Source organism: Pteropus medius, unplaced genomic scaffold (assembly GCF_902729225.1).
Source record: "Pteropus medius unplaced genomic scaffold, Ma_sr-lr_union100, whole genome shotgun sequence".
In the NCBI taxonomy this organism is placed as follows: Eukaryota; Metazoa; Chordata; class Mammalia; order Chiroptera; family Pteropodidae; genus Pteropus; species Pteropus medius.
In genome coordinates this window covers 1,607,707-1,633,546 of record NW_024340692.1, presented here as the reverse complement: position 1 = coordinate 1,633,546, position 25,840 = coordinate 1,607,707, and the positions used below count along the sequence as shown (strand labels likewise).

Sequence of the window (25,840 nt, the reverse complement as noted above, 5' to 3'; positions counted from 1 at the left end):
AGAATCTCATGAGAGTCTGCTTCATCTCTCTGCTCTTTACACCAAGTAAGGATACAAAGAGAAGCTGACTTTCTGTAACCTGGAAGGGGACCCTCACCCCAAACCAACCATGCTGACACCCTAATCTGAAACTTTCAGCCTCCAGAACAGTGAGACATAAATGTTGTTTAAACCACTCAGTCAAAAGTAATTTGTTATAGCAGTTCAAACTGACTAAGGTATCATTTATTTTTCACAAGAGATGTTTTCCCTCATGTTGTGCTTGTTTACCTAGTGGTAAAAAAATATGAATAAGAATAAATTCTTGATTCTTTCCCTTTATTTACCAGTTTTTAAGATAATGAATTGGTTTGCAATTATGTTGTTTATACGTATAATGATATATTTGTATATTTGATGGGGTTCACATTTGATGGGGTTCATTCAATTGAAATTATCCTTACTGAAGTTCAAATTGCCCATCTTTGGTCAATGGGAACCTCTTCAAATTAGCTTCCTTGCTATCTGGAATAACAAGGAGTTCAAGGCTCATTTTGTACATTTCCTACCTCAGACCTGGAATCAGCCATTTCTTCAAAAAGCACTGATTTCTCTTAGTGGGAAAAGGTATTTCAAAACTACAATCTAGATACTAGGGATGTCTATTGCTACCAAATTGGCCATTGTTTCTACAACTTAACTAATACTTAAGTAAGGCTAATCTGTTACTTAAAAAGCTCAGGCATTGCTCTAAGCTTTTCACAAATGTTAATTTATTGATTCTTCATGATGAACCTACTATTATCCCCATTTTACAGATGAGGAAATCAAGGTACAAAGAAATTAAGTAACTTGTTTAAGGTCAAACAGTGGCAGAGCCGAGATTAGAACCCAGAGTCTAAGCCTTTTCCCATTGTGATATGCTCCTTCCCGCTTGATCTGTTTTCAGTCATATGCCCACACTTAGTGTTGAGGAAAGCAAAAAACTTTGACCAGCAGACCCACTGAGACCCCCTCACCCAAAGACACAAAGGTGCTGTTGCCAGAAGAAGAAGAAATGAATCCTGGGAGGCCAAAATAACAAAACACACACACACACACACACACATGCACATACACACATGCACGTGCACAAATGTACCGATAGTATATCTATCAGTACTTAACACACACACTCTGATTCAAGATTACACAGTCCAATTTTTATTAAAGGCATGTCAAGGATTAAACTTTGTAGAATTATATAAAATGATATATAATACAGAACTAGGATCTCTTACAAAAGTTTAGATCAGAATTTCATTACAATTAAGATGAGTAACAAAAAAAAATAGACTAACCCCCAATAGATTAATCCCCAAAGCCACAGGAATAAACACATGAACAAACATGAAGTTTATGTGACATAATTGTATGTTCAGCCAAAGGAGTATTTTCTTGTTAGCTATTCAATCTTTTGCCCTGAGAAAGCTCAGGGTTATTAGCATGTGAATGATTTGATCCATACTCTTCTTCCAAAGCTATAATATCTGGAATTTCATCAGTCTCAGATGTCAAGTCTATGGCAGTTAAATCAAATACCTGTAAAAAAAAGAATCTTGGATAGTAAAACAAATACTAATGAAGTAAACTGTTAGGTGAGCTCACGGAAACATTAATTACTGCATGTGAGTGAATCTTACTTTGTCCATAGTTGTGCATTCTGACAAAGTGTTGACAATCATTTTCCCCAAATTCACTCATATTATAAAAGCATTAAGGAAACTAGTGGTGGACTTACTAAATGAAAGCTTTTTTGAAAATACAAGATATAAAGCATTTCTGGATATTTATCTATTAATCTATTATTCTCTTAAAAACAATAATATTCCACTTTTCCATAAGCCCAACTTCCAATAATATAAACTCTTTGGGAAATGTCTGGAACTGAGGAAGCAAAAGGTCTTTTAATAGTTGAAATAGCCATGACAAAGTCTTAGCTCTTCTCTTCATAGGAAAGGATCTTAGGGATAAGAAGTTCTCTTAACTTTACTTTGATAAGCTAAGTAATGTTTCTTAGCTAAAATCAGTTTAGAAGCAGAAAATTAGTAAGGTATAATAAATTACTAAAGGCTGGAACCTTGATAGCAGAGGGAAAAAAATAGCTGATTACTTAACAGAGGCAAAACAAGTCACTAAAAAAATTCATCAAAAAACAGAGCAGGAGATGAGGAGTTATTGTTTAATGGGTATGGAGTTTATTGCTTGGAATAATGGTAAAGTTCTAGAAATGGACAGTAGTGATGATTGCAGAACATTGTGAAAGGACTTAATGCCACTGAATTTTACACTTAAGAATGGCTAAAATGGTAGATTTGATGCTATGTATATTTCACCACAATTTTTAAATATTAAAAAAAAAAAAAAAAAGACAAGAGGAGAGGATCTCGCTTTGGTCATTGGGACCCTTTACCTGGCTGTTTGTGGCCCTTATTGCACTTTTCCCTAAGAACCAGGTGCTCAGAGGTCTGGTCAGAGCACAAACTTCTACCATTTGTTCTTGAGTCTTTCAGTTTGGCAAGATTGAACTGCATTCTAGCTACTCATAAATGTTCACTTTGCAAAGATAACATCCAACCTGACATCCACAAAAGCCAGCAATATTATACAAACAGATTCAGAGCATCAACCAGGCAAGTCAACAATTTTAATTTTAGCCTTTTTAGGTTAAAAGCATATCTTGCTTAGCTCTCTCTTCTGAGCTATTTCTAGTAAATGTATATTTTAACATCCGCTATCGCTTCATTTGTTTTAATAAATGTAAACTAGAACAGGAAGCTCAAACACAAGAAGATATGGACAGAGGGATTTTCTGGGCCCCAAACAAGGAAGCAAGATGCAGTTTTCTTCTATCAGAGGCCTAGCATGCTAGAACAAAAAAAAATACATACACTTTGACATTAGTGAGGCAATGGGCTAAATCCCCCCCTTGCCAGTTATCTCTTTTCACCCTATTTCCTCACCTCTCAGGTGTGGAAAATACCTGTTTGGGTTGCAGATGAAGAATAAAGGTAGTATGGCCTAACTTGTAAAAGATACTCAATAAACAGTAAATTTTATTCTCATTAGTTTCTTAAATACCAACACACACATATACTCTAAAAGTCACCTATAGGCCAGGTAACTATTGGCCTAAAATGGAGTTCTTTGCAAAAGTTGGAGATCCCACACTCAGAGTTTTAGGAGAAAAATTTCCATCACCACCATCATCAAAAAAAAGTATCTCTAATCCCTGAGATGATTTAGGAGGGCCATATGAATAATTTACCTTCCATATGTTCAGAATGATTCAAAGTGTCTAATTTCTATTAAATGCTTAATAGAAAGAATTTAATTTCTACTAAATTCAAAGCCTACTTAGGGGCTGTGAAAGAAATAGAGGAGGGCAGGGTAGCTAGGAGGTAGCCATGGCCTATCGAGTTTCCATGGTGAGTTTAATTTAAAACGTAGAGGTTGTGTTTGACCATCTTCACAGGGTTTTTAGCAATGTGGCAGAAGAGAAATCATTTCACTAATTTATAAAATAAATCTCCTTTTCACTGACATGAACAAGTATCAAAGAAATCCGTTGCTGACAATGCCCATCAGTGGAGGCCAAACTCAGAGTCTGATGCTTACTGTGAAACTGATAACCACAGTCCCTCCCCGAAAAGGACAGGAAACCAGCAATACATTCTTTTCAAGAAAATCAGGTGACCATGCTAGGATTCCTGGGACCCTGTGTACTGCTTGTGGGTTGTTCACCATATATAACCACAGGAGGCACCTTTCCTGTTATAAACTTCACTGATTTGCACATTTATTATGACAACTTTCCAGGTGGCACTATACATGTTGAGGATAAGGTGCCATTGTTTAATTTGCATAAAGGTAGGCCAGTGGCAGCCTGGGGCCCTGGATAGGTGAGGCTACTACAGAAATAAAAACACCATCTGTGGGAATTTAACTTTCTAGTAAAGGTGAGTGTTCATGCAGTGTTGTTAAACATGACAATTGATTTATTTTGAAATAGAGAATAAGCATTAAAGAAATAAGGAAGTGAAAAGAACTAAGAATTTGTTTGTATAAAAGGAATTCCAATCTACAGGGCTCCCCAGTTAATAATCCCTGGCATAGACAGAGAGGGTAGAGGAAGACTCCCTGACAGGTGATGTAGTTTTATCCATGCTGAGAGCTTACTTGGGCTACTTTATATAATGGAGTCAATCTGACAGATAGATATATGAGCTACCTCCTTAGCTGAGTTTTCCTTTGCTCTAACCTGTGTAGACAATGAGAAAGGAAAAGAGCTTGATTCATACTATTCAACATCTACTCGTATTAATTTATAACTTAAATGGTTGGCTAGAATCAAAAAGTCAGATAATAAGTGTTGGTGAAGACATGGAGAAATCAGAACCCTCATACTCTGCTGGTGTGAATGTGTAAGGTGCAGCCACTTTGGAAAATAGTCTGGCAGCTCCTCAAACAGTTGAACATAGAGTGACCATATGACCCACTGGCGATTGCACTCCTAGGTATATACCCAAGAGAAATGAAAACAATTTAAATAGTAACCATTTCTTCATCACTGATATTTACAGAAAAGCACCATCTATTCATTACTTTTGTAAAATGTCAATTAATAACACTCTCCACTACTTTTTTCACTTTCTTAAGGTCTAGAAGATATTAGATCTTTGTTCCTCTCACAGGAGATATTATCTAAGTTAGTGTTCTGTTTTGCTTTGGTCAATAAAACTTAAAACCGAAATTGTTGCCCTGCCATCCCTATACTGCCTTATGCTGAAGAGTCGTATTTGGCAGGTTAGTTTTGTAATAAAGGTATGGAATTTAAAAATGAGCAGCCTATAATGCAGACATCATACCAAGACTGTACTATAATGCTTTACCAGTTGTAACTGGTATCTCTTTCCTTTCATTTTTCTTAGGGTTTTCAAATTCTTTCTTTTATAGCTATATTGATGTATAGATAGACAATAAACTGCACATATTAAAAGTTAAAAAAAAGAGCAGCCTGGGGCCATTAAAAGCGAGAGACAAATAGTGCTCTATACCAAGATATTATTTGAATATTCATCAACAAACATCCTCTAAGACTATAAAAGTCTCTTCAAAACAGTTTCTGGTGTTTATATTCTCAGAAAGGCAGAGTTCATGTATGATATAATTAGGAACTCAAATATTGAATTGAATCATTTTTTAATGCCACCACATGTATATAATAATGTAGCTACCTACATATCCACATTGTCTCTAACCAATGAATGCACCAATTAAGTTTTTTCAGTGTTAGTTTGAAATGTACATATTATGTTATGGCTCTAATATCTTTTACATAGCTCTCAAGTAGCACTATCATAAAACCAGTAACAAGCTAAAGAACCAAGAAGGTCCATTCTACATCGAGAAGGCTCTCCTATGAGATTCAAAGCCTTTCATTATATTAGAACCTGCTTCTCTCATCTGCAGGCCTTTTAAGTGAATTAAGAATGGAGGAGGAAACCCAGGCAACTCTGTCCCACCTCCTCCAAACATTTGCCTTTCGCACTGCTTTCCTATCATTTTACAAGTCATCTTACTGAGTCTTAACCACTAACGATGCATTGTATTAATCAGCAATCTCACAGTTAAACCCAACCGGCTGCTTGCGTCTTATCACCTCACCACCAACAGAGGGTGTGATTTTCCTATTCGACCTTTTCCAGATGAGCTCCCCACTCATGCCTCCCAACTCAGCCCTAGCTAGATGATGACCAAAGCCTTCACCTCTCACCAGCCCTAAAAATAAGACCTTGGCCTATCCCAGTGAGGGTCAGTTGACATTTCTTCCAGGAATCAGCAATTTCTAAAACATGGGGGAGTGACATCAGAATCTTCAAAGGTAAGCAAGGGGAACAGGAAAGACATCATAAAACATCTGTTTCAGCCTAAGCTAGCCTTGAACTGAAAACTTCTTCTTCTCTCTTAATAGTTTGATGCTATTACTTTTCCAATTTCTCCAAATGAAGTAGGCTGCTACAGGTTAGACTGGAAACTTAGATACCCATCAGTGCTATTATTATTTTTTCCTTATCAAATGGTTACCGTGGAAATATAGGATATCTTACATTTTAGGATACTTTAGGGAAGGTGGGTATCTTCAATATCTATAATGCCTTATCAAAGTGGATATATTTTCCTAATCATGACCTCTATTACTTACATCTGAACTTGCCAGATACTACATGTGACTGTCCCACAGATAGTATCCCTATGCCTTTAGTGCAAAATTGAAAGACGGTCCATCCTCAAACACTTCCACTTCCATCTGCTGAGGCATCATTAATTTTATGTGAGATGAGAAAACTAAGGCTAAGAGATTAAAGCAAGTCACTTTGATTTTTCACTCAGAACCAAGAAGTCCATATTTTTATTACATACAAAGGAAAAAGCATCCTTGAACGCTCAGGCACACGATGCCAGGTTTCGTGTACCCAAATGATTAAAAACCTGCCATAGTTACTGTGCTAGGTTTAGCATTTTCCTCAAAAGAATTGTCTTCTTTGGGAAAGAGTGTGTTAAACCCAAACTGCCCATTTATACAATAAAATTTAATACGCAAGACTGCCACAAATCTTAAGACATGTTGATAATAGATCAAAATGTATTAAGGGACAATGAAACTCGCTGAGACACAAAGACAGATAAAACCACCACTAATGTGCACAGCTCATGGCAGAAAGTAAGGGCTAGTGGTGTTCTTCTAGAAGCTAAGAGTTGTCCTTTATATTGTCTCACTCATGAAGAAAAGCTTTGAAACATGTCTCTTTCTCACAAGCAATTCAGGTGGCACTGTAACTCTTATGATGGGGAAATGCAAAAGTTTATGTTCAGGATAAGAAAGCATTTGCACAGTTATACTGTATGAATTTTTCAACCAATTAGAATAAACCACAAAATACCAGCCTTGGAGTTTTGAGGTAAAGAGGGACGGGATTATGTCCAATTTGGATTTAGAAGAAAAACAGTTTTAAGAGACAGAGACGCTAGAAAATGCCAGTCACTGGGGGCAGGCAGGCAAGTGAATAGATAGGCTCCACTCTGGAAGCTCATAAATCGTGACAGTCCATCTTTCCAGAAACTAAAAGCACCTTAGCTTCGAGAATCTCAGTGAGTCCCTACCCTCCAATCCAACTCACCTGTTTGCTGATTCCTAGAGTTACCTCAAGGGATAAAATTTAGTTCTTTAACTTATTCACCCCCAAGGTGCATATAAAGTTATGTGCTGCTTCCTTGTTTTCATGGGGAGGTGATCCAGAGTAGAAAGAGAAGAATTAGACTTAGACTTTGCTTCTGCTGAAAGGCAGCCTTGCTAACCTTTCAGGACGATAAGCAGAAGCATGTAGTTCTATTTCACTAAATTTAAGATTTGTTTTTTTGAACAGTCTGGAAGCCAGCAGCTATAATAAGGCGATCTATATATCTTAAATAATTGACCAACATCGAGGGGGCTAGAAGTCTGAATATCCTAGGCAGGAAATTAAGAACCCAAAGTCCAAAAGTCTTTTTACTAATAATTATTCTAATGCCATCTTCTAAAGGTATCTCATCAAGTGTTAGTGACTTTCTCCCAAAGTGAGAACATGGTAAGTTAAGTCCAGCTGAGCTTGGACACTGAACAATCTCATTCTAGAACTCAATGGCCTGTTGGCAAGAAATGCCTACTGCCTTTACATGAGACTGATGCAAACAGTCACCCACTTGCTTCCTTTCAGCTTTGATTCCTTTTTAGCAAGGCAGTCAGCCATGAGGTCCTTCCATTAGCTTAAAAACCCACTATCAGGGGTTCAGTAAATGGACAAAAATGAAGGCAACAACTGTCGCCCAGTAAAATTCTTATATGCACATTAACTTTTAACTTGTTTAAAACTTGTTATCAAACATTCTACTTTTGACATTAATCTTCCACTGTTATTACTCTGCCAAATTCCCTAACAGGCCAACTGGAATTCATGTATGTGTATTAATAACTGTCATATAAGCGAAGCAGCTCTATGAAAGCAACACACAAAGCACATGGAACACACAACATGAAACTGATCTATTCTGCAGTGAATTTTATTGAATTCTTAAGCGGCATTCCTTTATGAAAAATAAAAAATTAAAGTTGTACAAGCATGCATTGTGAGAAAAACCAGTGATGACACCTGCTCAGACCAAAATGGAGCAGACGCCAGTTCACACCACAGCCCACATGAAGGTGTTTTTATTCAATACAAACAGATAGCAACAGTAGCAAGAGACTAAGACCATAAATGCAAGACCACTCATTTTCTTACCAGCCAGGTAAACAGAACTCATCTGCTAATGCCAGACACTTTAAAGCTCTTAATCTAATTGGAAGTTACTACAATTAAGGGCCTCTTTTCTAGCCAGCTGCTTCCTCAATTTAGAGTTGTCTAGCAGGTTAATTTTAACATAACAGAAGGTGTCATCTGGCTGGCTGCACCATGCACTGGTGACAGGAACAGGTTTAATGTGTTGTGTGCTCAGGTTGCTGGGCCTCCTGGCTGGTTGTGTCCTCTGCACCTTGGTGCTGAGTATGCTGAGACTCGGCCAGCTGAGGATAAAAGGGACCTACCAGCCAGTTGAGGGGTGTGTTGTTAACAAGGTAATCCATCACATCATCTAAAGACTCCTTCATTTTCTGCAGCTGCCCCTTGCTAGAAGTGAGGAAGCCGTCAGATACTTCCTTAAAGGAGGAAGCATTGCGGAACACTGAGTAGATGTCTCCAGCCATCGCACCCAAGTGACTGGCCTGATCTTGGACGTTCTGCGGTAACCCTTGGACGTTGGACAGGAGGGTAGAGCATGTGGTCTGGAGCTGCTGAGTCAGGTTGCGGGCAATAGCAAGAGTACGTGACTCAATGTGCTAAAAATAAAACAAGTTTTAAAATTAGCAGTGGATCCAACAATGCTATGTATTAATTTTTTCAATTACAGGAAGCTGGTATGTGACCATCACATATGTGGATTTGACTTTTTAAAAAATCTTCACAAGAACTCTGAATGCAGCAGTGTTAGTCACATAGCAGTATTCATAGATACACATACTAACTTTTAAAACCCAAATAACCACTTTCTAGGACTACAACATGCTATTTCTTCTGTCTGGAATATGAGTCCCTTTCTTGCCCTTTCACCGAGTTTATTCTCCCCCTTGGTCTCAGCTTAGCACTCACTTCTTCCAGGAAGTCATCTGACTCAACCATCCTCAATCCAAGACCAAATTAGGTACCTTTTCTATAGTCTCATAATCCATTTTTATGCTGTCAAAAAACACTATGACAGTATAAATGCCTATCTACATCTCCTGTTAGTTTGTACCCATGATGAGGGAAAAGCCCATGTTTCTCATTTAGCTGAATCCTGTTGGGGGCAATATGCATAACTGCAGGTGGATAGACAAAGTTATTGCACAGTTTTGCTTTTCTGTCACACGATAAGCAACCTATGTACACAGTATTTTTTAAACCTTTGCTCGAATGATCTAAGAGGAATACCACCAAAATTGAAAAGTCTGGGAGAACTTCAGAAACTGTAGTGGATGACTTTGACCAAGCTGGCTCACCTCAGCACAGTGAGATTCATCAGTATCATCACAGCCAATGTTTCTCTTCCACTCTACCCAGGAGAGATAGAGCTTATCCTGAGCACCCTGAATTTTCTGGTTGGCACAGTGCACATTCTCCCTGGCAAATTCAATCTAGAACACATTGAAATCAAACAAAGAAACAAATTAGTGAGACATTTATGTTAGCTTATTCTCAGATCTATGATGTAAATCACATAGCATAAAAAAACAAGAATATCCTTAAGCATTTAAGGAGAGCGAGATCCCTGCTATCACTGTTACTTATTACGAAGTAATTGTAGTTCTTTACTGCCTCTAATTCATAAAAGTCTCTAAATTTATCTCCAGTTTAGCACAGGTAAGGCAACTGAAATTTAATACAAGTAAATACAAGTAATACAAGTAAAATACAAGAAAAAAATTTAAAAAGAGAAAGGAATTCAAACTTCCTCTTCCCTGCTGCCAGCCATTTATTTCCCCTTCCAAGAATAAATGGGCTTCTAATGGCAGCACCAAACACACCGTACCGTACAAAACACACTGTACCATAACTTGGCAATCTTTAATGGCTACACAATAGGCTTTTGTGATATATCAATATAATAAGTTTCCTATTAGTTGATACCCACTGTCTACAGTCTTTTGCATCTCCAAACAACTATTCATGTCTGTAGGATAAAGTTCTAAGAGTAAAACTGCTAGAGGCATATATGTGTTTATGACTTTCCGAGAACCATCCCTGGACTCCTCCAGAAGTCCATAATACACCTCTTTCTCTATACACCACTGCCTCAAACTTCACACTTTGCCAGTGTGACAGGACAAGAAAGGCATCTGTAAAGTGACTCCTCAGAATAAGATTAACATCACTTCCTATATATGGGCTATTTATACTTTCTTTTCTGTGAGCTGGTTATATAAAAATGTTCACCTATTTTTTTCTATAGGGTTGTTCATAAGGTAAGATTAAAATTCTTGGGTTTCATGATTACATTTCATTTATTCTTATCTCCCTAGATAAATGAACTCCCTTCAGATCTCTTTAAGTGAACTTTTACTCACCAGGTTAACAATGGAATTGAGCTGAGAAATGGTTTCTTGGCTTTTTTGCTTAGCTTCTCTCACCCTGCTAAGGGCCTGCTGGTAGGCACGTGAGCGGAGCTTGGTAGACAGAGATCCTAGCCTAACGTAATAACTTGGCTTCCGAACGGTATCAAATCCTTCGACTTTTTTTGCTTCTTTTTCTGAAGTTAGAAAGAAGGAACAGTCACCATAAGGGATCACAGCTATAAGTGACGAGGCCTGGAATCTAACCTAGATCTTGATTTTGTAAATTCTACCCAACCACCTAGCAATTATATACTCATTTTCCCAAGACAGTTCATGTCTGCTGCTAGGTTTGACTACCCAGAACGTATCACTGCATCTGATGTGTTCATCTACATACATCTCTTCCCACCAGAGTGAGCTTCTTGGGCAACACATTACCTGGCATATAGTCGACACTAAACATTTAACGATTCTATAAAGCAGGCCACTAAAGACAATCCACCTATAGGAAATATTTCTCTAGGCTAATTTCTCCTAAAGTTTCAAAACTTACTATGTACATAAGTATATCACAATGAAGCTGTTTTAAAAGACTGATTTAAGTAAAAAACATTATCTCAAGACAAAAATCCACTTACCTAGTTCTTTCTCAGTGAGAGGAAGGTACTGGTCTACCAGCAGCTCTGATGTGGTGAGTGCACTCTCTACGCCATTGCTCACCAGCTGCATCATCCGACTCCCCAGGACTGTGTTAATGCTGCCATTGACCACAGACTTGGTCTTCTCTACACTGCCAGTCACCGCTCCTTTGGTCTTGTCCACCACCCCAGTGATCGTGCTGGCCACAGAATCCTTGGCCCCGGTCACAGTCGTCATCACAGCATCTTTTGCCCCAGTCATAGCTCCTTTGGCATTGCCAAAAACCTACAAGTAGAAGAACAGATCACTTAGCTGGTGAGAAACACTAGCATAAATACATATTTAAGGTCTTACCTAAGGCAGCATAGTTGAAGAGTTAAAGAAGGACTCTGGCCCTTCCACTCCCTAGTCTTGGTTAGGTCACTAAGAGTTGACAAGCCTCAATCTCTTTATCAGGTATGTTTGCCCTACCTGCTACCACTTAAGAGTTGTTGGAGAAGCAGATGAGATAAACAGGTATAAAATCTGTCAGGGTGTTATTTTTTTTTAAACTAGGTAAACCTGTAGAAAGATACAAGGAGTATTCTAGAGAAGAATGGCATTTTCCATGTTGACATGCTTATACTGAGAGCAGCTCATGCATGCCTATGAGCAAAGACATAGGTACCATGCACACCTGGCCGCATACAGACAGCCCCAGAAGGCCACCATATAGGCAGACATACTCTCCATCCTGCTGGATGTGCTCTCAGATACCAAGTGAGAAAAGGTTCTATATAACACCTCTGCATTTATCCAGTACCACATAGTAATCAAGTCATTTATGAACAATTTCATTTGCAGAGGCAAAGCCACAAATTGATAGAGTTCAGACTAAAAGTATTCTAGTTCAAAGGTGGCTAATTCATCTCTGCTTCTTGGCATAACCTGACAAACAGTTCAGGAAGTACTGTAGTGGCCATTGCTCTTTCAAAAATATATCCAGGTTGAAGGAACAATTAAATGTTTTCTGTTTATGGTATGCCCAGCCTGTGCTAAACAGGTAGAACCCAAAAACATGTGAGATGGAAAGCCTCAGCACTTTTGTTGCAAGCTCACCTGGTTTGTTGGCTGATTCAGAATAGGCAGTTTTTCCTCAATCCTGTCTAGTCCCTTACAGGCATAGGTATTGGCAACAGCAACTAGAAGAATTAAAATCGGGAAAATGAACAATGTACGTATAGAATGAACACACCAACTATTATACCTTAAACACTCAGTGTTATAAAAAAACAGCAGGAATGTTGACCTTCATTTACCATACAATGCACTGCCTAGGCTCTAACTCAGACAGGAAGAGGGTTGGCTGGTTGCTGGCAACTTTCTTGTACAGACAGGGAAATAAAGGGGTGGGGGAGCCACAGGCAGAGAATGTGACAAGCTGCGTAGGAAGCTGGCTAAAATGCTTCTTTCTCATCAACTGGCCCCTAAGGGTAATGCCAAGAGAAGCCAAGACTCACCTGAACTCTCATTCAGCAAATAAAGTATCTAAAACTCTGAAAAGTGACATTTCCATGCTAGTTTAACACCTACCTACACTTAATTCAATAGGTGGCAATGTATTTTGCGTTATCACCAGGAAACAGTATATACTAACACCACCCTGGACCTTCCTAACAAGGCCTAGATTTTAGTCTGAGCTTTCCCCTAATGATGACCAAGCCAGGCACTAGTCACAAATTTATTTGGGAAGTAGCAGAAGTGGAAAACTGGTCTCTAAATATTTATTATACTCCAGAAAGTCCATAACTTAACCATTTCAGCAAATGATTTAAATCTTCATTCAAAAGGATTCATAACGTGCAGAACCTTCATACACTGCTAGTGGGAATATAAAATGGTGTAGCGACTTTGGAAAACAGTCTGGCAGTTCTTCAAAATCTTACACACTTATTATATGACCCAGCTATTCCATTCCTATATACTAGGAGAACTGAGAACATATGTCCACACAAAAACTTGTGAACAAATGTTCACAGTACCATTATTTTTATCGCCAAAAAGCACTCAAATGTCCACCGTGATGAATATGATCTATCCACACAATGGAGTATTATTCCACAATAAAGGAATGAAATACTGAGATAATGCTACAACATAGATAAACCTCGAAACTGTTATACTAAGTAAAAGCAGCAAATGAGAAAAGAATACATATTTTATGACTGTTTATATTAAATGTCCAGAATAGGCAAATCTATAAAAGACAGAAAGTAGATTAGCAGTTGTGGTGGAGGAGTAAAAAGTAGAGTAACTGCTAATGGGTACAAGGTTTCTGTTTTTTAAAAATTGCGGTAAAATATAAATAACATAGCCTTCACCATTTTAACTATTTTTAAGTGTACAATTCAGTGGCACTAAGTTCATTCACGATGTTTACAACTATCACCACTATCAATTCCAGAACTTTTCATCATGCAAACAAACTGATATGAGGTTCCTTTCTGGGTGATAAAAATGTTCTAAAATTGATTGTGGTGATGCCTGCACAACTCTGTGAATATATTAAAAAATCACTGAATTGTACATGTTAAGTGGGTCAATTGTGTGGTGTGTTAATTATACCTCAATAATTTTTTTTTTTTAAGCAGTGTATGTACACTGTCTGTGCCCAAGGAAGTCAGTTATTTCAGTTCACCCACTAGTTCCCCTAGTACTCTCAATGCCAACACGGAAGCATCTCCGGGGGATTTTTTACAAGTATCATGAACATCCACCATTGCTAAAAAGCAGGCCTTCTATAACAATGAGGATCACCTGGAGGTTTCTAGACAAAGGCAGCATGTGCCTTAAGAAATCCAAAGATTCCTTAAGGTTGCTGCTGTGTGCTCAGGGCATTAAGCTGGCATTTGCCATATTCAAACCAGCTTCATGCTCACTCCTGACAGGTCCATTGAACTAAATCTTGAGGAGGAAATGAGAACTCACTTTGTGGCTCTAGCTTCTGGATGATGGGCAGAGCACTCATCACAGCCACAGAGGTGATGGTCTTCACGCCCTTCTCTGCAATCTCGCATACAGACTTCAAGCAGGGATACTGATCCTTCGTAGTGACGTAAGCGGAGGAGACAAGGTCATACGTTGAGCTAACCAAGGGTAAGTTGGCCACCCTAGACACCACACTCTGAAACCAAGGTGAGGAGTTAATTTCTCAAAACACACGGAGAGGGATAAGAATCAAGAAACAGCGATTTAAAATTCATACCAGTTGTGGATCAACTGCTACAGATGCCATTTTCCTTCCTGGAGAAAGAAGAAATCTGCGGAAGAGAAACTTATTTCACGACTCTAGGATAAAACTTTCCCAGATTCATTTCCCAACCCAAGCGAAGCTAATTCCAAGTAGAAAAATCAAGATGTCTTCTCTGCTTCTTCCCACACTCAAGCTCTGAGGGTTTTCCCCTGGCCAAACCTCTTCTGAAGCAAGGTTTCAGAGCTCCTGTGTAAATTTCCAATGGAAAAGAGACTCTGAAGGGAAAAGCAAAGTTGTTGATATATTTGTCTTGTTTCTCCACCAGGAGAGTAGGATACCTGTAGAAGGAGAATATCTGTACACACAAATGCTAATCAAGTTAAAATCCATGTTAAAACTAAAGAGAGATTTCAAGCAGGAGACATCTTCGGCAGTCAGGACTAACAAGTTGGAGCATTTGGGAGAGATTTATTCCCCTTTGTCAAAGGAGTGAAACTGGTTTAGTGGTGACTAAGCACAGGTGGAAAGAGGTGCTCGGATGAATTGAGAAACATTTCAAAACACTTTTAAATGTAAATTTAGTGTCCCCAACGACCCACATTCACGCAATATTGCCTCCCTGCTAAGCAGTAGAGCTGGGAAATTACAAGAACCAGCACAGCCCGCTGTCCACTACTTCTGGACCAATCAGTTCACTGTCTGGCCACTGAGGATCCCAGTTTTACAATAAAAAAGAACCGCGCTGAAGGCGGAAGTCAGGCGCCAGCATCGCCTGCCCTGCTGTTACTGCGCACCCCATAAAATTCCGCTGTAAGACGATGTTCCAATGCACTTCTTTTTAAATAATGTCCTTTCGGGACAAATGGAAAATGTTATCCTGCAACCACGCCAAGAAACTACAACGGTACTAGAGCAGCAGGCAGAAAAGACTCAACGAACATAAAGCAAAAGTCAAAAGCGCAGGCCCAAGAGACCGCCCCTTCCCACCAGGGCCTGGGGGCGGAAAGGCCGGACCCACGGGCCACGAAGGCCCCACGGCCCACGACTCCCGCCATCCAACCTAGTGCCTCGCAGGGGACCGGACCACAGGGGGCGCGCACCCACCGACCGAAAGCAGCCAAGACGCGAGAATCCAGCGAACCCCACACTCCCAGTGTCCACAGGACCTACGGCGTTCAAAGAGTAGGAGGCGCCGGCGACCCGACTAATATGACCAGCCCCGCCCCGCCCCGCAGCACGTGACTGGCGGCCGGGACCCGAACGCGCAGCGGCCGAGCGCGAGCATCGTGCTCGGCTCGCCCCGGCGCCCTTCCCCCACCTCGGGCCCGCCTCCGGCAGTGGGGCCCCATGTCTGGGCGAAGGAGTATCCTGCCTGAGTGCGGGGCTCTGTCTGAGTTAGGGGGTCCTGGAAGGCTCGTGGCAAAATGCAGCCAGCGCCGGGGTCAGCTCTGGTGTTTTGTAAAAGACGGTGGGGGAGTCGCGCGAACAAATTAACACTAACCCGATTCGTATCGGTCCTCAAAATAGAACTTTGTAAAAACGCAAACAGGGATTCTAGACTTATTAATAGCAAACAAATAACTTTTAAAGTTTTGTAAAATTCTAACCCGATGACAGACCTATAGAGATTTGTTTCACTGCTCTTCTGAGTTTAAAGGCAATTCCTCATACATATTTCTAATTTAAAGTTGAATCAAGAGCTTCCAAAAAAGGCTTTGATTACCACTGGTTGGTCCCCTTATTTTTTTCCCAGCGAAACTTAAACCCGAATCGGCCTATGTCTGTTTTACAAGGTGGCCATGTTTTAAAATGTGAGTTATGCACTTTATTTATTTATTTAAGAAACTTGAGTCATTAACATCTGAGTCTCAGTTTTTCTTGTGTAAAATTCTGGAACTTCAACCACACGATTTGAGCAAACATGTTGTGCAAACGTCCCGGGCGGGGTAGGTAGGTGTTCCGTGGACCTCTCCCCAAGTGAGTGGCGGGGATCTCAGCCTTTACAGGTCTAGCTCTTGGGAAGGTAAACTAGACTGGGCAGTTGGGGGACGGGAAGTGTCAGGGGCGGCCGCCAGGTCCTCTGCCCTCCAAAATGCTGAGCAAGGGGAGCTGGCGATGAGTTAGAGCCCGGAGGCTGGCTTTGTTTGCCAATACGGAATTTGAAATGTGAGAAGACCTTAAAGGCGTTCACCTCAATTACTTACCTAATTGTTATGGCATGAACGATTCTGAGACCCACGGAGCCAATTGAGATTAATTATGAGCCTTTATTAGCCGGCTGGTGACTGACTCTCTACCACTCAGGGTTAGAGGAGATCAGCCCCGAGCTTTCAGAGCAGGCAGCTGATAAAGCTCAAGACCATATCCTGGTGGTCTCCTGAACAAGCCAGCAGATTACAGAAGTACAGAAGTGGAAGTTGGCTTTTAGCATATCTTTGCCCGGAACAACACCCTTAATTAACAAGTAAATGGATTGCAGAAGCAGACATTGGCCATCTACATATTTTATACAATACACTTCCTAAACCACACACAAGTAAGTAGGACAACTTCTGATATCTAAAGATATTTCTTCCCTGTAGCTGACTTAGCTAGTTTGCTCACTTGAAAATTTTCCACCCTTAACATAATGTTGCAAGAATGTAGATACTGTTTATCATATTTAAAGCTCCAACCTGACCGATTAAAAATGATTGCCTTATACACGGCTGAACACATCTATAGGCCCTCAGCATAGAAAAACAATTATCTCATTTCTACCCACTCCCATGTATCTCAAAATACAATATTAAACCATGAAATAAACGTTAGGAAGTCCAAAATAGTTCCCCTCGCCCATGTTGACATCTTCAGTGCTTTAAGCAATTAAATAGTTACTTTTTTCTTTTCCTTTTTTTGCTGTTCTGGCTTTGTTGGTACTCTAAGCAGAGGTTTGGTGTGCCTTTAGTTAATTTATTCCTGACACAGGAATGTATGGAATTTTTAGTAATTTTTTTTTTTTTTACTTCTCACTATCTGACCTCTTTGCAACAGAAGACTCTTGCCCTTTCACCTACAAATGCCTCAGTCTTTTTTTGTTTGTTTTAAACCTGTGAGTCACTTGTTCTCTTTAAGGATGAGCAAGCTTCCTTCTGCTTGTCTATTACTTCTCTGTGAAGGAGAGGGCTCCAAGGACCAATCTTAGGTACAGATTCTCCATGCCCAGAGAGGATATAGCACACCAAGTTCTATAGCTGCAATTTTCTTTTCATGAATCTGTGAGAATGTGAAACTTGTGGCAAGAGTAATACCCAAGTCCTCCAAGGGATTCCAATAGTCTTTATAGAGAACCATTGTTTTACAGAAGTGTTTTTTCATAGGTTGGTAGGGGAACTAGTACATCAGAATCATCTAGCATGCTTTTCAAACATTCTCCTTCCTACTCCAAACTTACTGCATCAGGATCTACAAGGGGTGAGATGTAGAAACCTGCATTTTAAACAATATCCCTTTTGAATACCACCACTGTTTACTCTTCACAAAACACTTTCACGTGTTCCTCGGATTTGAGCCTCACAACAGCCTGAAAACTCAATGGAATGGGGATTGTCATTAAAAATAAAGAAACAGTCTCAGGAAAGTGACTGAATTTGTCCATAGTCTTATGAATTATTAAGCCACAAGCTAGGCAAGACTGGATCCCAGAGGCATGACCTGAGCTAATTACCTAACTTCTCTTTGACTTAGTTTCATCATCTATAAAATGAAAATAATTTGCCTTCATGTTCTAGGTAAAGGATATATAGGTGTTCATTGTACTAGTTTTTCAGCTTATTGGTCACACTTGACTCTCATAGGCCTCAGTGCCTGTAAGATGAAGGAATTAGATGATACCTAGTGTTCCTTCCAGCTGTATTATCCTAATCCGCACCCGCAATAATACCTTACATTGTTTAGTTTCACGATGCCCTTCCTATAATTATTATCTCAAACCAAACAGATACTTTTTCCTACTCCCTTGTCATAAGACAGCTCTATCCAAACACAGGGGAAATATTTCTATGTTCATTTCTTTTCACCTGAGATTGAAATTAGATAAAGCTACTTTTCTCAGGGACCAGAGACAAAGAGAATGGGTCACAAGTAATGAGTCATGAGGCAAGATGATTTCTATTTTGACCAGTTCAAACTCCATGCCAACTGGTCACCAGCAGGAAGAATCTCTTGGGTTATCCAATTAATCTACCTGCCAAATCATCCCCAAACCTTGATCTTCTGCCATTCTTCTTTTATTCCCTTCTAAATACCTTAGAGAGGAAAAGGCAATTTCTCCTTCACACGGAATTCATCTTGATTCAGTTTTCAAACAGACCAACCTCCTCTGTCCAACTGAACTTCAGATCTTTTAGCCCGCCATGGCCCCTTCCCTTCCCTAGATGAAGTAAATATAGCTAAGTCAAGTCAAAGCAATCAAAAGATACGTCTTGCCAAATTTCAAATTTATTTTCCATCTAATCCGTTTTCCTCTCCATTATAGTTTTGAAATTTTAAAACTGAAATTATCTTGGGCTGTCACAATTTCATGTATTTCTATTCTCTTTAAGTGAATGCAATTTTAAATAAATTTATAATAAAGCTTTTTGTTATTTATATCTAATTTATTCCCCATCACACACAAAGAACTTAAATTGCCTTAAAATTTATAGAATACAGAAAGAATAAATTTTAAATAGGTAAGAAAAATAAGGCAAAGAGAAATTAAGATGAAGGTAATTAATGTTCACAATAAGAGAAACTCAGTGACTCAACAAGAATGAAGAAACAGTTCCTAAAATAGTAATCTATTGTATGCAGATAAAGTACTACGCTGGAGCTTATCAATTACTATAAGCTCTTTTGCAGTTTCTTACTTTGTTTTCTTGGTCTTTCGGCTAAGATCAAGTGTAGTTTCTTATTACACTTGATACTGTGGGGGTAAAAAAAAACATTAACTTTAAAATCAGAGTCCCAACTTTTTGTTTCCAGCATTATTGAGATACAATAGACATATAATATTGTATAAATTTAAGGTGTACGATGTAGTGATGTTATATATGTATGTATTGAAAAAGGATTGCCACAATAAGGTTAACACATCAATCACCTCACAGTTACAATTTTTGTGTTTGTGATGAGAACTTTTAAAATCTACTCTCTTAGTAACTTTCAAATATACATTATTGTTAACTACAGTTATCATGCTATATATTACATTTCCAGAACTTATTCATCCTTTAACTAGAAGTTTTCAGAGACTCAACTTCGAATGTATGCATACTATGGTGGTAATGGTAATACCTACCTCAAAGGGTTATTGTGAAGAAAAATCAGATAATGTGTATAAGGTCCCAAACACAGCACCAGGCAAACAGTAGGTTATTAGCAAATGTCATTTTCTTTCTTCTTTTAATCTTGCTTTGTTCATAAAAAACTAAAGCTAACTAAGAAAAGAGATCCTATAGATGGTCCCATCCAGTGGTTTTCTGTGTACACGATATTGGCCTAAGGACACTTGTTAAAATGCAGATTTATGAAGTCCAGAAATGTTTAAAAACTAGCCTAGGACATTCTGATGCAGGTAAACAAAGAACTACACTTTAAGAAACACTGTATTCACCAGACTCTTCTGAGGAACAAAGCTGCTGAGTGATTTGCCTAAGGCATCACAGCTGGCAGAGCTGAAACCAGAATCTGAGATGCCTGACCTGACTCTATGGCCTTTCTACAATGTATACAACAAAACAACTCAACAATTAGTCTGTTTCATCAAATCATTTTGGCCTAAAGAATTGCCCTTTATAACCTACACTCTAACTCAAGCGTACTGGCCAGCCCTAACAATAGAAAGAGAAATTTCCAACTTTAAGGCCTAAGAACCTCACCAGCAGTTACTGGAGCATGGCAGTTCGCTTTGTAGAATAAATGGCATTTGTCCTAGGTAACCTACAAAGCTCTGCTTAGGGGCTACAGTCTACTATGTATCCAAGTCACACTGACAATCAGGGCCTGACCACGGGAAATTCAAAGCAGGCAAAGTATTATCTGAGGGAACCTCACTTTTTTAGCTCCTTTTCTCCTCCTTATAGAATCCTCCTTTCCCTAGGTGCATTAATGTTTTGTGCCTGCTTTGAGTCTCCCTGTTACAGTATCGTCCCCAACACACTCCAATCCTAACAAGCTTGTGCTCTCAACTAAAAAGTCAAATTCACTTTATAAATGAATTTAAACCAAAATGCTAAAGACTAGTTTATTAAGTCATCTCTCCTAGAGGCATTTTATTTATTTATTTATTTATTTAAAATTTTTAAATTAAGTTTATTGGGGTAACACTGGTTAATACAATTATATAATTTTCAGGTGTACATTATTATCATTTGACAACTGTATATTCTAGAGTGTGTTTACCACCCAAAGTCCAGTTTCCTTCAGCTACCATATATTTGATCCCCTTTACCCACTTCACCCTCCCCCTAAACCCTATATTTGACCCCCTTTACCCTGTCTACCTCCCCTCTCTTCCCTCACCCCATTAGTAACCACTAGTCTATAGTCCTCTGGTAACCATTAGCCTATATTCTATGCCCATGAGTCTGTTTGTTTGTCTTGCTCATTTGTTGCTTTTAGGTTTATATCCAACATATAAGTGATATCATGTGATTTTCAACTTTTTCTGTCTGGCTTATTTTGCTTAGTATGATTATCTTGAGGTCCATCCATGTTGCTGTAAATGGCATTATTTCATCTCTTCTTATGGCTGAGTAATATTCCATCGTATATATGTACCACAGCTTCTTTAGCCAATCATCTATCGTAGGACATTTCGGTTGCTTTCATGTCCTGGCCACTGTGAATAATGCTCCTACGAACATCAGTGTGCAAGTATCTTTTTGGATATGGGGTAAATACCCAGTAGAGAGATTGCTGGATCAAAGGTAGATCAATTCTCAATTTTTTGAGGAACCTCCATACTGTTTTCCATAGCGGCTGTACCAATTTGCAGTCTCACCAGCAGTGTATGAGGGTTCCTTTTTCTCCGCATCCTCTCCAACATTTGTTATCACTTGTCCTGTTGATTATAGCTGTTCTAACAGGTGTGAGATGGTATCTTATAGTGGTTTCGATTTGCATTTCCCTAATAGCTAGCGTGTTGAGCATCTTTTCATATATTTGTTAGCCATTTGTATGTCCTCTAGGGAGAAATGTCTGTTCAGGTCCTCTGCCCATTTTTTGATTGAATCATTTGTTTTTTTTTGTTGTTATTGAGTTGTATGAGTTTTTTGTATATTTTGAATATTAGGCCCTTAGCAGAGGCATTGCTTGCAAATATATTTTCCCATTCTGATGTTTGTCTCTTTACCTTGTTGATGGTTTCTTTTGTTGAGCAGAAGCTTTTTAGTTTGATGTAGTCCCATTCATTTATTTTAGCTTTTACTTCTCCTAGGGGCATTTTAGAAGTTAATAAAAAGAAATTTTCAAAACAGTTTACAAAATACATATGCGAAGTAGGAAAAACATGCTATTCTTATTCTGTGCTCTGATTCAAAATCTCTTGTTCAAGGTTACCCATCTTGTAAGTGATAGAGCTGGGCCTACAATCTTGAAGACAAAGTTTTTTCAGCTATATCATGCTGTCTCTAAAGGGTAAAGTCTAATGGTCCCTAGTAAATGTTTGTTGAATCAATGTTAAAATAAAGAGCAAGGGGATGTGAAGTAGTATGAAATAAACAGAAGAAAAAAAAAAGTGAGAGGCATTTCCTTAGGACACCAGAAGAGAATTGTGCTTGGTAGATAGGGAAGAAGGCTTATGTGAAGTTAAGCAAGTCTGCCCCAAATAAGCACACAAGCACACACCGTCTCTCATATGCTACCTATGTGTGAGTTCCAAGGCTTGATCCGTTTTCAAAGGCCCGTGAATAACACGTTTATGTCTTTTTCCCTCTTGTTCTCAAGAATTAAGAATCCTTGTCAGGTCATTTTAATTTAGGGCCAAAAAGCCCAGATGATAAACCTAGAATTTTAGAGCAGGAAGAGACTCTACTGATTATTTAACCCAGTGAGTCCCTATGTGCTTCTGTGTGCATAAAATGGCCTAGGGCACAGCTAGCTACTGCCCTCATTTACATTGATCACTTAGAATTTGATTAGATATTACTAATAGAGAGGTATTAAGATATGGACTCAAAAACACTCCCCTCTTCCTACATTAAGGAGCTTCAGGCTAGCCTTACAGGTTGCAAGATATTATCTGGGAAAAGCAGACCAATAACTAGATCTATATGTACCTAGGTAATGCAGAAGTGAATTAAATTGAACATCATACCCATAATATATGCTGGTTTTTTATTCCTCCTCCCACCTACTCTTCTTACATAATTTTTGCTTCTCAAAATCATCCTCTCAGAGTTCAGAGGAAAATATATAGCACTTAGCTTGACAAATGTTTTAGATAAGTAGGAGAGACACTGGGAGGGAGAGAAAGTTGAGATAAATGGAATTTTCTTTATTGAAGTATCATTTTGATTTTGATCAGTAAAGACAGAAAACAACATTTTATTTGATTATATAAATAATATATGAAAAGTATAACACGTATATGGAAGAAAAAAATTAAAAACAACCATGAATGAAATAATAATCATCACCCATAACTATGCTGCTGATATTTTGGATTATAGCATTCCCATATTTTTTCTAAGACAATGTTTCCAACTAATTTTATATTTTCATAAAAATGAGGTTTTTTTCGCTAAATGTGTCATGAACAGTAAATATTCTGCAATTGTGTGTTCAGGTTGACAGTCACCCACATAACTCCAGTCTAAGCAGCGTGACTATTTGAATATACCTCTTAAGACAAAAGACTTATAATCAAGGAGGATAGAAATGTTATAGTCCTGTTAAGGATGAAACTAAAGCAACACTAACCAAGGTCCAAGAACTTTGCTCTGTGAATCAATATAAAGCTTTTTCAAACATGGCCTTCTTCCAAAAATGTAAGTAAAAAAGAATGCCATTTGACAGAATGTGTACTGAAATACCCAAAGTAAACAAATTTAACTGCTTCTCAATCTGCAGTTAATAGAATGCATTGTCATACTTTTGAAATGAAATCTTAGTAGCTCTCAGTGTCCAGAAGATAAGGACACAGATATCTAAAACTTCTGAGGTTGCCTTAAGGATTGAATAAAAATAATTCATGGTCAAATGTTTTTGAAAAATGCAAGTAATAACGTATTTCTGAAAAGAAAAAAAGAGACAAGAAACATAATAGCTATCCCTAAGTTGAAATAAAAGCGAAACTTTCTCGTGTAACTATAAAATATCTATTTATTAAAAGCTTATTAAAATATGAAGATTTTAAAAGGACCTATACCAAAATATTAATTATAGTTACCATTTGGTAGAAAAATTACAGCTCATTTTTCTTGTTGTTTATCTCCATTCTCTAAGACAAACATACATTACTTGTGACAGAATAAAAAGGTTTTTTTTTTTAATGAAGATTTTTATTAGATTGTAATTAATGCTCAAAAACTAAACAATTAGCCAGAGGAGTCACTGATGATTGCTGATTTCTACCTAGCAGCTCGATTACAGAAAGCATGTAACTGGGCGTGGCTCACCTGTTCTAGAAAATTCAACTGTGAACTTCCACACATGAACCTGAGTCAGGAAGTCCCACAGCTGCTTAGAGATGGCCAGTTAGGGGGTCTCAAAATTTCAAGCCTAATTCATGAATCAAGACATAGTCTCTCTAATGTTCTGAAAAAGCATGAGTGTGAGTATGGGAGACTAAGCTAAGCAGAGGCAGCTATAGTGTTACAGGACTTATTCCTAGATACCTGCTGGGCTTCTACACCTGCCTTCTCTAAGCAACACACATTCCCAACTAGCCAGCATCAGTCGTTGAAACTGCTTGGTGGTGATACATCCCCAAAGGTTTTGCTTCCATATGAGATCCAAGTTTAAATGACAGATTCTCATTCATTCATAAATGGAATTTTCAAACCACCATTCCAGGATATCCTTGCTGGGCATCTAATAAAACATGGCTCCTTCCCTTCATGTGCTCATAAGAACTTTGGAGGTCCTTGGGCAGAAACTACACTCAGGCCACTATGTTCTTGACAGCTGTCCAACCGATGAGTGCACATGTGGCTCATAACTCTTAAACAGTCCTTTATTTTTATTTATTTTTTATTTTTTGGATAATTCTGATTAGAACATTCTGGGATTTAACTAAATTTTACACATTCATGGTAAAGAAATGATCTGAATACTTAATACAAAACACAATTTCCCATGAAAGATAAAAATCAAGAACTGAAGAACATTTCCCAGAAAAGAAGTAGGGGTGATTTCATCACATTTATTCTGTCTTTTTCTCTTTTACACACGAATATACACACGACTTGATACATAAATTTTAAACTGCCAAGGAATCTCAGTTTGTGGTACAATTATTTTTTTGTGTGTGGGGGGGTCAGAGATATTGTGTGTTAAGACACTATCTGCTTCAAAATCACAAAATATACCACTTGAGAGACATACCATATAACTGGCAATTTGGGATAGGCAGGCATAGATTGTAAAAACCTTCCACTTTTCATAATATATATTTCTTAAAACATTTGCAAATGTTTAATGAGCCCATATTTCTCCTTTTGTAAGCAGAAAGCATAACAGAGAAAATTTAAGAACAAAAAGCATCGCCATGTGAGAAACTTAAAGCTTACCCAGTATGATCAGGTGCAAGGTAAGGATGTTCCCTCTCACCATTCCTTTTCAACATCATACTGGCAGTTTTGGCTAAAAGACAACAAAAGGAAATAAAAGATATATAGATTGGGAATAAAGAAATAAAACTGTCTCTGTTCACAGATGACATGACAGTTTATATAGAAAATTCAAAAGAATGGACAAAAGAATTTCTGCAACTAATAAGAGATTATAGCAAAGATTAATGCAAATGCAGGGATTCAGAGCTAGTTACCCTAAAATGTGCTTCTGTAGCATGGAGATTGTTTTGAGCTAAGAGTAGTTTTAGCTTCAGGGTTAAGAGAAACTTCTCCTTCCTTTAACTACCTAGAAGAACTTGAATTAGGGGCCTTGCCCATAAAAAGAGATTATCAGCGATAATCTCTTTTTGACTCACCTATATGGCAGGGCAAATTTCTATTTTCTAAATATCTGCTCTTCTTATCATTCTGTGATGACCCTTTGAAGCCCCCAAGGCACATTAGCTCATCCCTAGCTCAGAATGTCTT

The 25,840-nt window shown here is 38.4% G+C and overlaps 1 protein-coding gene across 4 annotated transcripts; it reads right to left on the bottom strand.

The window, feature by feature from the left end:
* Positions 1 to 1,159: 1,159 nt before the first annotated feature.
* PLIN2 (perilipin 2) lies at positions 1,160 to 25,357 on the bottom strand. 4 transcript variants are annotated; one of them, XM_039869935.1, is made up of 9 exons: positions 25,310 to 25,357; positions 14,568 to 14,622; positions 14,291 to 14,486; positions 12,422 to 12,504; positions 11,323 to 11,608; positions 10,697 to 10,878; positions 9,632 to 9,766; positions 8,642 to 8,932; positions 1,160 to 1,560 (listed from the first exon to the last, which is right to left on the bottom strand). In XM_039869935.1, the coding sequence occupies exons 2-9, from the start codon at positions 14,595 to 14,597 to the stop codon at positions 1,420 to 1,422; spliced, it is 1,344 nt and encodes a 447-aa protein (XP_039725869.1). In that variant the 5' UTR covers positions 14,598 to 14,622; positions 25,310 to 25,357; the 3' UTR covers positions 1,160 to 1,419. The 4 variants fall into 4 exon arrangements, with proteins under 4 accessions (XP_039725869.1, XP_039725940.1, XP_039726028.1 ...); XM_039870006.1 differs by lacking the exon at positions 25,310 to 25,357 and adding an exon at positions 15,660 to 15,806; XM_039870094.1 differs by lacking the exon at positions 25,310 to 25,357 and adding an exon at positions 15,664 to 15,792.
* Positions 25,358 to 25,840: the final 483 nt, after the last annotated feature.

What these genes read in the sequence shown, in the direction of transcription:
- PLIN2 (XM_039869935.1), bottom strand. Translation starts at nt 14,597, where the DNA reads ATGGCATCTGTAGCAGTTGATCCACAACTG. An exon ending in TAGCAGTTGATCCACAACTG is followed by an intron (nt 14,487 to 14,567) that starts GTATGAATTTTA and finishes CCTTGGTTTCAG; the next exon opens with AGTGTGGTGTCTAGGGTGGC. An exon ending in TCAATTCCATTGTTAACCTG is followed by an intron (nt 9,767 to 10,696) that starts GTGAGTAAAAGT and finishes AATGTGTTCTAG; the next exon opens with ATTGAATTTGCCAGGGAGAA.